General features: G+C 42.4%; 1 protein-coding gene across 1 annotated transcript in view; it reads right to left on the bottom strand.

Annotated features, from left to right (window-relative positions):
* LOC139649311 (collagen alpha-6(IV) chain-like) overlaps positions 1–12,630 on the bottom strand; it is a 48,490-nt gene that overhangs the window by 15,723 nt on the left and 20,137 nt on the right. Inside the window, 10 exon segments of the mRNA XM_071525673.1 lie at positions 633–707; positions 887–950; positions 1,283–1,464; positions 1,560–1,682; positions 2,630–2,773; positions 3,675–3,845; positions 6,743–6,901; positions 7,887–8,105; positions 8,538–8,645; positions 9,210–9,281. Of these exon segments, the coding sequence (XP_071381774.1) occupies positions 633–707; positions 887–950; positions 1,283–1,464; positions 1,560–1,682; positions 2,630–2,773; positions 3,675–3,845; positions 6,743–6,901; positions 7,887–8,105; positions 8,538–8,645; positions 9,210–9,281 (1,317 nt within the window).

Raw genomic sequence — 12,630 nt, 5'->3', positions numbered from 1 at the left:
ATGATCAGATTATAATATTCAACCAAAGTGTATGCAATACTTTGAAAATATTAGTTAGTTGCAGCTCTAGTCTACATTTCACATTTTCGATGAATCAATTAATCATTTTGTCTATAAAATGTATAAAAATTGATGACAAATGCCCATCTGAAGTGATTGTTAAAATTTTTACTTAGTCTGACCAGCAGCCAAAAAAACTCAAAGTATTCATTATATAATGATATGAAACAGAAAAAAAAACAGTAAATTTTAGCATTTGTGAAGCTGCAACCAGCCAATGTTTGGTGTTATTACTTGATAAATTACAAAAACGATTAATCGAATATCAAAATTTTATTAAAAAACAATTGTCTCCAGTGTTGAAGGAGTGTCTCCAAAATTTGTTTAAAAAAAATATGCAAGTGATGTATTGAGTGCTTATAAAATCTGGTAAAATAGAAACTGAAAACCGAAATTTATTGTCACATAACTAAAAGGTGAAAATGTAGCTAACAGTCTGTGGGTTTTAACGACCTTTTCCCAAATTAAGAGTAGTGCAATGGAACTTGTGTTGGTCGGTCTGGAGGAAACAGAGAACCGGACGGGAGTAAGGGGCGGTTGGTCGTATCACAACCCAACATGGTGAGTCTTACCTGGGAAGCCTGAGTCTCCCAGCAGGCCTTTAGCTCCTGGACTCCCAGGATAGGCGTAACCTTCTCCTGTTATACCTGAGGAGCAGAGTGAGGGAACACATGAGTGGAGTGATGCATGCACATATGTTTTCATAAATGAATGGATGGATAGATTTTATGGATGAAAGAATGGATGAAAGAATGGATGGATGGATGGATGGATGGATGGATGGATGGATGGATGGATGGATGGATGGATGGATGGATAAACTCACCTTTGGCACCGGGCCGACCAGATTCTCCAGGGCTGCCAGGGAAACCAGGTGAACCGTCATCACCCTGCAGGAAGCCATCAGGATATGAAACTTGTTGTGTTCACATTGTGTGTGTGTGTGTGTGTGTGTGTGTGTGTGTGTATGTTTTCCTGTACTTCCATCTTTGTGAGAACCAATATGAGTTTTAAACCTTCAGACTGAGGACATTTCGGTGAAGTGAGGTCATTTTTGGGCGGTCCTCACTTCTTCGAGGGTCTGTTTTAGGGTTAGGACTAGGATTAGGATTAGGTTAAGGTTAGAATTAGGATTAGGTTTACATTTAGGGATAGGGAATGAATGTAATCAATGGATGGTCCTCATGAGGACAGAAGTACAAGGATGTGTGTGTGTCCTCACCCTCGGTCCAGACATGCCCGGGAATCCCATGATTCCAGCTTCTCCCTTGGGTCCGGGGTACCCCGGGGATCCCGGTTGCCCGGGGAAACCGGGCTGTCCCGGCTGTCCTTTGCTCTGCTCAGCAAAACCGGGAAGCCCAGGCAGACCCTGACGACCGGGAGAGCCCGGGAAACCTTTGTCACCTGGGAAACCGGACACAAAATGGCGGTTATGGGCGTAATATGGTTGGCTGGTGTGTATCTGCATGTGAAGCGTGTCTGTGGGTCAGCGGTTTTACCTCTGGGCCCAGGGAAGCCAGGCAGTCCGCTGCCTCCGGGGTATCCAGGGTCTCCTTTCTCCAGGAACAACGATGGAGGAGGGGGGGAGGGCAAGCCGGGGAGACCGGGGTATCCTCTCTCACCTACACACACACACACACACACACACACACACACACACACACACACACAAATTGATGTCACAGGCTGTACATCACACAAAAAACAGATATTTCATCAACAATCTTTAGCTGTCCGTCCAAGGCTGCGTTCACACTGCAGCTGGAAGAGTCCCAATTCTGATTTATTCCCTCTCATGTGACACAGATCTGATGTTTTCTACTCAGTGTGAACAACAAAAAGCTGCATGGAGTCAATTCTGATCTGGCCTACATGGCTATGTGCTACAAAATCAGTTCCTGAGGCATGATGCGACATACATGTGATTTTTCTTATTTCTTATGTCATGTGTTGAATGTCTCCTGTCTCTTTATACTTAATTATTGAAAGGTATTGTGTTGTACTACGCTCACGTCTTTATAGTCTCATTGTTGAAATGTAGTGTGTGGTTTGTATTGTATTGTATTCTTCTTGCTCACATGGATTTAAATATGGATGCCTTCGGCCAAACGAATTTCCCTTGCGGGACTTTTGAACTCTCCAAAATTGGAATTTGTCAATATTGCCACGACAATCAAATAAATCTTATGTCCTCCACCTGAGACAATTGTCATGATTTAGGTAGCTTGGCTGGATCAGCGTTAGCATGGAGGACAAAAAGACAATGGAAAGAAAGTGAAGAGCTGACTTGATTGGCCTCAACTCAGTCGAAGTTCAATGGGACCAAATGTAACCAAAATGTGTTCGAAAAAAACGAACAAACAAAGAATCACAGGTACAAAAATGAACATCTTGTTACTCTGCACACACACATCTTTTCAACCTCACTGTCCTGGTGTCAGATATGAGTCACATCCTCGAATACAACTCAACAGTCATCCAAACACGTCAGTTTATCAGCAGCAATTCAGAACCGAGCATGAAGGCCTGCGGTGTGAACGCAGCCTTGTTCCGGCTCTGGAGCCCGTACCTTTCTGTCCGGGGTATCCGGGACCCCCGGGCACTCCGTCTCTTCCGGACCCTCCAGGCAGCCCCTTCCCTCCCGACCGTCCCGGGCCACCGGGGCTACCTGGTCGTCCAGGGAAACCCACCAGTCCTGCGAACCCTCTCTCTCCTGATAGGAGGGAAAACACACAAAACATTTTTTATTATGTCACATTATTTCTATTTCTACGAACTTTTTGAAAAATAGGGTGAATCCACACCGTCTCAATTAGTCGGGATGGGACTGATTACATGAACCGAATATTAAGTTACTCTGCATCTTTATCATTTCTCTATTCTCTATCGTTTGAATGTGTGATTTATTTTGAGAATCAGTATATTCACCTTGCCTTTTCTAGCTGGCACTTCATTAAATATCTAAAACCAAGGGTGGAAGTAACTAATTAAATTTACTCACATTTCTGTAATTGATTAGCTTTTTGGTGTACTTTTTTGTTTTGACTGAAGTATTGTACTTATTTTTTGTACCTATTTTAAATCACATTACAAAGAACAGATTTTGTGTCTCTCCATAAGCAACAGAAACTGGATCAATGTAAATTGACAAATTGTGGATCCATTCACAGTGAGAAGAGGAAGCTGGCTTTACTTTATTTGTGCACTTTATTTTGTAATTTCCAATTTTTCCAATTACAAGAATCTAGTTTGAACTCTGTCCTCTCTCCTTTTAGAATCACATGGAAAAGATCACAACTAACAACTTTCTCTTTTCTAAAAAGTAACTCTAACTTTAATGAGCTACTTTTTACTTTTACTTCAGTAGATTTCTACACCAGCACTTTTACTTCTACTTAAGTAAAACATCAGCAAACTAACAGTGCGTCTACTTGAATAGGACATTCTAGGACTCTTTCCACCACTGTCTAAAACCTGGATTCTTAAAATATGGGTTATGACCAGGTAGAAAATGATTACCAGCCACCTGCCAAATGCTGGTAGATTTTGAGCATGGGTGGAATCCATCAACTATCATGACTGGTAGACCAAATACGTAAGCAGCTCCACCCTACCCTTTCTTCCTGGTATTCCGGGGATTCCATCTCTGGTTCCTGGTCCCGGAGGTCCGGGGGGTCCTCTTGGCCCCGATGACCCGGGGATACCGGGCTCTCCTGGGGTTCCCTTCATCCCGGCAGGCCCTGGGAAACCCGAGTCTCCTTTGGCTCCCCTCCGACCGGGGAAACCTACAGGGGTAGACGGATGGAAGGATGGACGGATGGAGGGATGGACAGAAAGAAAGGGTGAGAGAGATTTAGTCAGACGCTGTCAGATGCTTACTCCACATTTTGAACGGGGATGTGTGGAACTCTGGGAAAAACCTTATATAATATATTTTCTAAGAGTGTCTGCTTCTGCAAACTTGTTTGTCAGTGTATCAGACTTATCAAGCTTATTTTAAGATTTTTTTTTGTGAAATCATCTTATTGCACTGGCAGATAATTTGACCGGTTTCAACAAATTTGACTGTTTTTTCCAGGAGAATGTAACTTGTTTCAGGACATTTACTTGGTAAATGTGAAATTGTTTCTTGTTTCCAGATTTTCGTCATTGTTTTATGATGATTTCTTGAAAGAAGTCATATTGGCATGAATCTCAAGTGAAATTTACAGAAACCAGCAAGATTATCTGCCAGTGCAGTGAGATAATTTGAATTTTGAAAATATCACAAAATAAGCTTCATAGGTCTGGAAACGAGATAAAATCACTGGACAGCTTGTCATTTTTTGTAATGTTTCTATGGCTCAAAGACGCAATGCTTGTTTTTACATTTTACCTATGGGTGAGTGAACACAGTTATCTAGTTATGCTTATTGTTCCATAAACAACTGTGAGGAACATTAATGTAGCACACAGGAGCAGGCTACCCAGTAACAAACAAATCTAAACATGGAACAAAACTTACCTTCTTTTTGATTTTACTGTAATTGCAACTTACCTTTAACACAATATTTTTTATCAACAAATGACAAACTGCACAAAATTATAAAAAGCAATGAATCATGTCTATTCTGAATACACACACACACACACACACACACACACAATTTGGCAAAGAAGTAGACAACAATGTAAACACTCATGTCCCATTACATTGTTTCATTGCCTCGGTTAGGCTGCAATTGCACTTCGCAGTGTGATGAGAAATGTCTTTCGGAGATGAATGGAGAAAAATTACATGTTTAAATATTGGCTGGATCAAATCTGTAACACCCTAAAAGAGAGGCTGAATTTGCTTTCATTCAAACCTGGATATTTCATCACAATATTATATCGTTTTGTTTCATGAAAAAAAAAAAAAAAAATATTGGGAACTCGAGTGCAATTCCAGAATGAATTAGCTCAACTGTAAATACCTAGAAAGCCTACGGTTTGTTTTTCCTACAGGGTGCTGACATAAGCGTTTACACTCTTAAAAATACATCATTTTCAACACATCTATGCCTATAATTTGTGTTACTTGTGTCAAATTCAGGCGTTGAAAATGACTCATCCTTTTTAAGAGTGCAGCATAGGCGTCTATAGACTTGTTAAGTTAAGGAGCGCTGGGGGTCACACAAGCCTACTGGAATTATTGCAGTAAACACATCTAGCAAACATATAAATGAGCAGCTAGGGTTAGTGCCGACCGCAGAACAAAACCAAAACAATCAGCAATCACGTTTGTTTGGAGAACTTTCTCTGTTTCTGAATCTCTCTCTGTGAAAATGTCCATCTTGAGCCGAGTTTTAAAACGATATATATTTTTCTTAAAACAACCGAATAAGCTTCCGGCGGGGTGAGATAATTTCATTTGTCTCCAATGTTTTTGTAGAAGTTCCTAAAAAAACAACTTTCTTTTGGCAGAAGAGCCAAAATAAAATTACGTAAAAGCCCAAAGCCTGTATCTTTGTTTAACGTTTGATTCTATTATAGTAAAAAATGTTGTACATATAATATAAAAACAATAACATACGAGAGGGAGTGCATGAAACCATAACTCTTAACATCAATTGCAAGCCATTCCATACACTTCCATAGCTGTTTAGTAACAGTAAGATTGCATAATATAACTGTCTCAAAGCACTTGAATGGGCTTTTGACAGCAGTGGTTTCATACCTCATTGACTTGCACTAGCATTGCTAACAAATGCTAACAGGAGCCTGGAGCTGATTTCTCAGCGGTTAGTGACCAATAGGATAAACCTCTAAAATCACTGGAGTGACATTGGAGGGAAAAAAAGAACTTAAGTCACCACATTGGTCGCTTTTCTAAACTTGTTTTGAGAAAAGTCTTTTAAAAAATCAAAATGAATTGTGAAGATGGACATTTTCTTTTTGGCGTGTACAGATGTGAGATGGAGAACAGGCAGGCAGTTTAGGAAGAAGGGTGGAGGATGGCGGTTAAGGCGTTTGGTCTAATGTGTGGATAAGGGGAGGATGGAGGGAAGGAAGCGGAGGGAAGGAAGCGAAGGATGGAGCGGATGGGAGAGTGTGGGGGGTGGGGGGGGGGGGTGGAGGGGGTGATGGGGGAAGTATCTCACCTTGGCAGCCTAGCGAGTGACCCAACACCAAGAAGAAAAGGATGGAGGGATGAGAGGATGGATGGAGACGGAGATGGAGGTGGAGATGATGGTGGCGGTGTGTAGGAAGGAGGGAGGAAAGGAGAAGGAAACACAGGACAAGGAGAAATGGAAGGGGAGAAGAAGAGATGCAGAGCTTGAATGAACAAACAGAAAAAAACAGGCAACTGTCGTGTTTCTGATTCGTAAAATGAAGGAATGTGGAGGAGGAATATTGTGGAAAAAGGAAGGGATGAACCAACATGGATAACAGTGGAGGGAAGGGGGGTGAAAGTCACAGCCGAGATCAAAGAAAGTCATATTTTTTCTTCCCACTGGGTGTTTGCCTTCACACCTTGAAAACATGACAGTTACATCTATCCACGGATCTCTCCAATTCATATACAAGTTCTTTCAAATACAGAACAGGAGCTGGTGGATTAAGATCTAAAATTTCAGAATTCTGACTAAATTAAACGGATCTCACAGCAAGTCCCCTTGCTGTAAAACTTGGGACACCGCCGCTGAATCTTTTCGCTCACCTGGCGATCCGTTCAGTCCCTTGTTACCGGGAGCGCCCCGCGGACCGGGAACGCCGCCGATCGTACCGCTGGGAAGGCCGGGAAGGCCGGGGATGCCAGGCAGACCGTCCACACCGCGCTCTCCCTTCAGACCAGGAACACCGGAACGCCCATCGAAACCTGGAGGAGAGAGAGGTGAGGGGGGAACTGTTTAGAAATACTGCTGCTAATGACTAGTACACAGCTTTTCACACCAGTGTTACTGCTACTACTACTACTACTACTACTGTTGCTGCAGCTGCTGCTACTACTACTACTACTACTGCTACTACTACTGCTACTACTGCTACTACTACTACTGCTACTACTACTACTGCTGCTGCTACTACTACTACTACTGCTACTACTACTACTGCTACTACTACTGCTGCTGCTGCTACTACTACTACTACTGCTACTACTACTACTGCTACTACTACTGCTGCTGCTGCTACTACTGCTACTACTGCTACTACTACTACTGCTACTACTACTGCTGCTGCTGCTACTACTGCTACTACTGCTACTACTACTACTGCTGCTGCTACTACTACTACTACTGCTACTACTACTACTGCTACTACTACTACTACTACTACTGCTACTACTGCTACTACTACTACTGCTACTACTGCTACTACTACCATTACTACTAGTACCACTACTATTACTACTGCAAACACCAACACCACCTAATACACCCTAGCAACCACCTAGAACACCCTAGCAACTACTACTACAGCAACTACTACCACTACTAATAACAATTATTTTGCCTATATATTTGTATATATATTTCTCTAGATATACTGCTGCTACTGCTACTACTACTACTACTACTACTACTACTACTACAATCTCGGAACCCATCGTCTATCCGTCTGAAGACGATTAGACTCTGGGGGCAAAGCATAGATTCAAACATGAATGAGATAGAAATAAAGTAAAATAAAATGAAATAAACTGCATATTAAATATATAGATTCACCACAGAATATTTCTGGACAGTAACAACAATAATAGTGATGATTACAAAAAAAGCAAAGTTAAAGAAGAGTTTACAGAGTTGATGTGTTTCTTAGATTATGGCATGACATCTTCTCTCTCTCTCTCTCTCTCCACCCACCAGGTGATCCAGGCCCTCCTGAGGTCCCCGGCTGGCCCTTGTCTCCGGGGAGTCCTGGTAAACCGTTCTGTCCCGGGGCCCCAGGCGTGGCTCCCAGCACCTCTCCAGGCTGGCCCTTGGCTCCTGGCAGCCCGGGGAGACCGTCCTTCCCCCTGGCTCCGTCGTAGCCCTGTCCTGGGATACCTGGAGCTCCGGGGTCCCCCCTGGGCCCGGGGAAACCTGCAGGGAGGAGGGGAGTTTAAGGGGGGAGCACAATACAAATCACTACACAGTATTTGCCAAGTGCAATGCATGTACAGGAATTTGTCTTGACGTTGGTGCAGGGACATGTCAACAATAAACATAACACTAGCATAAGTACAATGGAGTTTATTGTCTCAGTCAGGATTCTGTATTAGTTTTGTGTTTATTTTTCTATTGTTACAAATGCCTGTACACAGTAGACACACAGTTATATTACCATCCTCAAAGTCAGCTTTTGATTAATTTCCAAATTTAGATGGATTACCCTTACTTACCTATTTTTTTTTATCCTCCTTTATTTTTTTCTTTATTTTTTTAATGTCATTTTACTAGACAAATTCTATTTTGCTTTTGCTCGTAGTTTTTGATTTTGCTTGAAAATTTTTGCTTTTGTTTGTACAGCTTTACCTTGTGGTCCGGGCTGTCCTCCGAAGCCGGGGTCTCCTCGCTCTCCCTTGGCACCGTCGAAACCCGGGCGCCCGGGGCTTCCCGGGAAACCGGACTGACCCTTCGGACCTGACGGGAGCAGAGAGGTGCGGCTCTAATTAGGACCGAGAATTCACTTTGACTGTTATTCTACTATTATGGTATGGTATTGTTTTGTGATCTTTTGTGGTAACACTTTACTTTAAAGTAATAATCCGTGACATTTTCATATAAGACAAAGAAAAGAGAAACTCAAACTGCAGCAACAGAAAGCAATGACCACTTATCACCACGAAAAACAAAAAAAACTAAATGAGAATCTCAAGGATTACCACTTTAAAGAGGCTTTAGTGTTATTATGTACTTACAACAGGCTACTTTTCCATAGGTTTATACAAATGTTAGTAAACTGAAAACTGAAATGCAAAGTGTTACCTTATTTTAAAGACATTTTCTCATTTTTTAACGCACTCACATAAATAAAACATTAAAAATCACACCCTTCAGCCATTCTTCCATGCACCCACCCAAAGGAAAATGAACAATTCTGATCATAAAGATGCAACTTGCACACCGACTAAAGGACAATGTATATTATGTAAAATATGTAAAAGAAAAGGAAAAAAACCTGTGTATTTAGAACAAAAAAAGTACCTGATCCTCCAGGTATACCGGGGTATCCAGGGTCTCCATCTTCGCCAGGTATGCGGCAAGGAAGCGTTTGGCCTGGTAGCAGTCATATATAGGTTAGCAGTCACATACACTTTAACACACACACACACACACACACACACACGGACACACAATCCTAATACTAACTACTTCTTATATACTAGATAATTATGAACTTTTACTTGCTAGATCACACCAGACCTGGGCCAAATATTTTATCTATATGTGTATATTGTATATTTATACATACGTTTATGGTTTGTTTTATCTTAGGTGTCTGAAGGATGGGATTTGCCACACAGGACATTAAAAAAAAAAAAGTATTTGAAAGCCAAATTACTGAGGGTCTGAGAGAGGGAGGGAGGGATGGATTGAGAGAGTGAGGTAGAGGAAGAGAAAAGAGGGAAAGAGAGAGAGAGAGAGAGAGGGAGACAAAGGGAGAGGTTGACAGAGAGAGAGAGAAGGAGAGAGGGAGACAAAGGGAGGAAGGGCGAGGTTGACATAGAGAGAGTGAGTGAGAGAGAGAGAGGGAGACACAACTGCCAATATGACAATCAACACCCACAGCGTCCTGTCAGAGCGTCCTTCAGCAAAACACTGACTGCCAAAACAACTAGGAAATGTAAATGTTGATAGAGAGAGAGAGAGAGAGAGAGAGAGAGGGATGGATGGATGGATGAGGGCAGAGAAAGGAGGGATTGGCAGGTTTGGCAGCCAGCATCGGCAATGTATTCTTATGGGAATCTAGCTTTTAGAATCTCCTTGTGCAACGCTGCCTTCAAGTCCCATGGGAAAAAACGGCAGCTAGGAGCTTCCGACTTGAAAATACTAGATCGAGAGCGGCAGCATACAAAGCCATTCAGGGTCGTTTGCGTACGCCAATCAAGCCATATTAAAAAAAATATTTCATCATACAGATATCAGCGAATCAGCAATCAGTTCCATTCCATTATCAAGTCTAAAAAAAACGATTTGAAAGACATATTAGTGTTTTTTACTCTTCTGCAGTTGACAACTTACCTGACATGATTTGAATTGTCCTGACAGGGTAAACCCCAGCCATCACACAGACAGAGCATGGTAAATGATAGGTGTGTAAAAAAAAAAAACATACTATTTGGCCCAGGTCTGAATCACACACATAGTAAATACATACAATAACATGAGTTGGTGGAGAAATACTATATCTATGCCAATACTCTCTAGTCTCCACTATTCTTAGCTATTGAAATACACTGCTAGCTAACAAAATACCAAATTATACTATGTATCAGATACAGTGCCTGCTATGACATCATTTTGAAACAATGAATACATATTGTGAATGTCTTTCGCAACGTTGATTGTCTGTCGCCTCCAGTCATGCTGTTTCTGCTCGGTGTCTGCATTCATTTCGGTTAATTTCAGTTTGATCATGGGATTGTTATTGTGTGTTGTTGGTTTGATGTAGTTAGTAGTAAATTCATCACAGTTAAGGGCAGTTAGCCACGGTTCGAACAGTAGAATTATAAGATTATGAATAGAATATAAATTAGGACATTATATATGCAACTTGGGCAGGAATTTTTGTGTCTGGAGATTGGTTCTACCATTTCCATTAGCCCCTCCCCCCAAACCCTCATTGGTTAAAGCACTTAGCAGAGGCAGGGCTGTAATAAAAAAAACATGCGGCAGGTTTCAGCAGCTTTGATTGGAGGAGGAGGAGGAGGGTGAAAACACTCGCATCTGTCCAATGATTGGATGGAACACCTCACGTGTGTCGCTCAAACGTATCAAAACATCCGAAGGAATCCTGAAACTCCACATCAGAAAGTCCGTCGACTGTCAATCATCAACTGACTCCGCCCAAATGGAATCCCAGGGACGCAGCAGGGAACGAGACGCTTCCATTGGCTCCGTCATGAACAAATGATTGACAGCGAGGTGACGGTCGTTCTGGCTTGCTGAGAACTCCAAGGACAATCTCGGAACCCATCGTCTATCGGTCTGATGACGATTAGACTCTGGGGGCTACGGCAATATTTCGGGGTTTCCGGTGTAGCCAGGGGACATCCGGGCCAAGACTTCCTCTTCTGTGCGCCGGTCATTGCTTACAGTCCGATTAGCAACTTGAGACGCGAGAATGGAGTCGGAGTTGCGAGAGGACGTCTCATATGCAGATATCTGTTTATAGAGATTAGCCGAAATGTCATCTGGACCTAAAAAACTTGTGAAACAATCCGGTTGTAGACGTCGTCTCTCAACTCCAACTCCATTCTCGCGTCTCAAGTTGCTAATCGGTCTGTAAAACAATGACCGGCGCACGGAAGAGGAAGTCTTGGCCCGGATGTCCACTGGCTACACCGGAAACCCCGAAATATTGGCGGTCGCCCCCAGAGTCTAATCGTCGTCAGACCGATAGACGATGGGTTCCGAGATTGCTCCAAGGACTACATTACCCAGCATCACTAGCTGTGAGGAAGTCCATCCAACATTGGGCGCTACCACTCTGCTGAGCCACTACAGGTTTGACCCACTGTTCGCTCCAACTGTCCACCATCTTGGCTACAAATGTTAGGAGAAGACCATCCTTCCTTTCTAGATCCTCAGTTGAATCCTAACTGTGTGTTCACACTGCGAGCAACATGTCAACAAGTCACTGGAAGTCCATTTATTTCCTATAGAGCTGAGTGACCAGGGAAACTAGTCTCATGTATGACGACAGTCAACAACCTTGTAGGACGAGAAAAAACGGCCACAGCTGAACTCTTTGCAGTCATTGGCCATCAACAGCCAATCAGTTTTCCGTGCTTCCTTGATTCCCTACCGATTTAGTTCCATGAACATCAGTTCTGCCTGGCAAGAGCAACATGGTCAAGAAATTAATTGCAGCCATTCAAAGCTTCCCAGTTCTCTACAACTTTTATTTGAACCCTAAGATAAGAGAACGGATGCATCCATCGTTGGGGTCAATCTGGGGTAAAATCTGAAGTCATTTCAGATCTCTGAAGTTTTTTGTTCATTTTCAATGAACGCCACCTAACTTGTGCTTTCTAGCCAGCTATGTCAACTCATCAAGACCATGTAACTTCACGAAGGACAATACCAAAGCAGCGAAAAATATATGATTTGATTATTCAAAACTTTTTAGCTGCACCCAGACCGCTACATAGATGAAATTTGATCCTCCAGTCGGTCAGGACAGAGCAACCCATCAACCAAGTTGCTCACAGTGTGAACACACCACAAGTGTCTTGGAAATAATATGTGCTGATATCTAATTTGTTGGAATTATGAATAATAAATAAAGTTGGCCAAACTATGGTTCTAAAGTAGCTCCCTTCCAGCGCAGGAGATTAGCACATAAATATTTGTATATTTGTCCTCTAGTTGGTACAGTTTTCTAAGTTCTCAATCTTTGCCT

Source organism: Centroberyx affinis, unplaced genomic scaffold (genome assembly GCF_046629955.1).
Source record: "Centroberyx affinis isolate AG114_WGS23_722 - 3 ecotype Tasmania unplaced genomic scaffold, CSIRO-AGI_Caff_v1 ptg001324l_1, whole genome shotgun sequence".
In the NCBI taxonomy this organism is placed as follows: Eukaryota; Metazoa; Chordata; class Actinopteri; order Beryciformes; family Berycidae; genus Centroberyx; species Centroberyx affinis.
The sequence above is the reverse complement of the archived record's forward strand: the minus strand, read 5'-3'. Positions and strand labels throughout refer to the sequence as shown.